The 2,500-nt window shown below is 49.5% G+C and overlaps 1 protein-coding gene across 1 annotated transcript in view; it reads right to left on the bottom strand.

Annotated features, from left to right (window-relative positions):
* Nucleotides 1-2,500, bottom strand: part of LOC143294626 (uncharacterized) — a 47,435-nt gene that overhangs the window by 4,518 nt on the left and 40,417 nt on the right. Inside the window, exon 6 of the mRNA XM_076606003.1 lies at nt 1,385-1,838. Coding sequence (XP_076462118.1) covers nt 1,385-1,838 — 454 coding nt within the window. The remainder of the gene's footprint in view (nt 1-1,384; nt 1,839-2,500) is intronic.

Below are 2,500 nucleotides of genomic sequence, written 5' to 3'. Positions count from 1 at the left end.
CACGAACGAAGAAGAAGAAGAAGAAGTCATTAACAAATTCTAATAGCCCCTTCCTCACGTCCAGTCCCTTCATAATCATTCTCCACACCCATTGTGCGTGTGCGTGTGTGTTTGCTGAATGGAATGACTGCCACGTACATGTCTAGATCTCTTGCAGTGAATAGACAATAAACCAAAGAACAGAAGAAGATTAACAGAGTAAGGGTTGATTAAATTATGGATTTCTAACAGTTACATAATGATCTTGATTATTGATTATCAATGTCACTGCTTTTCATCGCCACCATCTTACTTTTTTTTCTGTTTGGGGTCACAGAAAGCATGAAACTGTAACCAATGCAATAGGTCACGCTGAAATAGGACATTACCACCACTTTAACTCACTCAGTGCGGCCATTCCTCTCTTCTCCTCCACACAGACCCCTCGGATGTCCAGTGGGTGTCTCAATGACCCAACCTTTAGCTTCCGTCGTCAGAATTGTGGTATTCTTTGTCAACATTCACCTCTTCAGTATAAGAGCCTTCCGTTTGCAATATTTTGATGATGGTAATTGGGGTGAAACGCTGTTAACGTCGTCTCTTTCGCCGTTCGTATGGAGAGAGAGTTAAAAACGACACAAGAAGCAGTTATGCCAAGTTGATCTCATTTCAGCAAGTTCAGCAGTCAAAGGGTTAAAGCGAGCAGAAAACGACTGGCATTTTCCCCCCATGCCGTTCATGTCAGTTTATCGTACACTGCTGATGGAGCCCTGTGTCTGGTTTTTGCTGAGAAAACAAACAAATAAGACGAACGATCAAACATCCATCATAACAGCTTGTATTTCCATTCTCACTAAAAAGAGTCCATCATCAGTTAGCATCCATTGTGGTTCATCTTGTAGGGTAATCCCTCCCCCAACACACCCTCCCTCTCTCTCCTTCCATCTCCCCGCACTTCTTCCTCCCACCCCCCGCCCCCCACCCCCACACACTCCCCCGCCTCCCCCCCTCACTCCCCAACCCCTCCCGTATTCCCTTCACACCTACAGCTCTCTCTGGTACCTTCCCCGACTGTCTCTCTCCCCCTCCCGGCCCCTGTCCCGGCTGTCTCTGTCTCTCTCCCCCTCCCGGCCCCTGTCCCGGCTGTCTCTGTCTCGCTCCCCCCTGCTGTTCCACTCCCTGTCTCTGTCTCTGTCGCTCGGGCCCGCTCCTCCTCCTCCTCCTCCTCCTCCCCCTCTCTCCCTCTCCCCGGCCCTGCTCCTCTCCGTCTCCCTCTCCCTGTCTCCCCCTCCTCCTCCTCCTCCCCCTCTCCTGTCAGTCACCCCCCCGCCTCCGCCTGCGTTTTTTCCCATCTCTCCTCCACCACCACCACCACCACCACCACCACGGTCTCTCTCTCCCCCACCGTCCCTGTCCCTCTCTCTCTCCCTCCCCCCGCCGCCGCCGTCTCTGGCGGTGGTTCTGTCCGTCTCCCCGCGAGGTTTGTCTCTGCTGTCTCTCTCCCTCTCCCTGTCTCTCTCCCTCTCCTTCTCCCTGTCCCTGCTAGCCTTGTTGCTGTTGCTGCTGCGGTCCATGGAGGTCATGTAGCGCTCCACGGCCTCGGGCCCCATGCGGCAGACCTCCAGGGGCGGGTGGACCAGGGGGTTGCCGTCCAGGGCCGAGGAGGTGTAGCGGTGGCCCCAGTCCAGGTGGTGCAGGCGCCCAAAGTTCCTGGGCAGGGCGCGCAGCCGGTTGTTGCCCACCCACAGGCAGCGCAGGTCGGGCAGCTCGCACAGCGAGTCGGGCAGCTTGCTCAGCTGGTTGATGAAGAGCAGCAGGGTCTGCAGGTTCCTCAGCTGGCTGATCTTCTCCGGGACCACCTGCCGTGTGGGGGAAGGGAAGGGAAAGGAAAGGGTAGGGGTGTGGGGGTGTGGTGTGGATTAATTGGTTTGGTTGAGCTAATTGAAGTGTTGATATCTCTCTCTCTCTCTCTCTCTCTCTATATATATATATATATATAGAGAGAGAGAGATGTATGTATATATTTTTATATATGTATATATATAGAGAGAGAGATGGAGAGAGATATGTATATATATATATATATATATATATATATATATATATACGCGTGATGATAATGATGATGATGATAATGATAGTGATGACGATGATGACGATAACGATAATGAATACAACAACTATAATCATCATCATCATCATCAACATCATCATCGACATAGTCGTCATAATGATACTACAGCTGCTACTACTTCCACTATTGATGATGATGACGACGACAACGATGATGATGGTAATAATAATGATGATAATAATGATAATAATAATAATGATGATGATGATGATGATGATGATAATCATAATCATAATGAAAAGAAGAAGAAGCGGAAGAAGGAGAAGAATACGAAGAGGATGATAGCTATGATGCTGAGGAAAGATGTATCGCATTGTACTGTACTGTACTGACCGTATTGCACCGCATTGCATTGTACGGCATTGTATTGTATTGTATTATACTGTA

The sequence above is a fragment of the Babylonia areolata genome, chromosome 20 (genome assembly GCF_041734735.1).
Source record: "Babylonia areolata isolate BAREFJ2019XMU chromosome 20, ASM4173473v1, whole genome shotgun sequence".
Taxonomy (NCBI): domain Eukaryota; kingdom Metazoa; phylum Mollusca; class Gastropoda; order Neogastropoda; family Buccinidae; genus Babylonia; species Babylonia areolata.
Note: the sequence above shows the minus strand (reverse complement) of the source record. Positions and strands in the feature narration are given on the sequence as shown.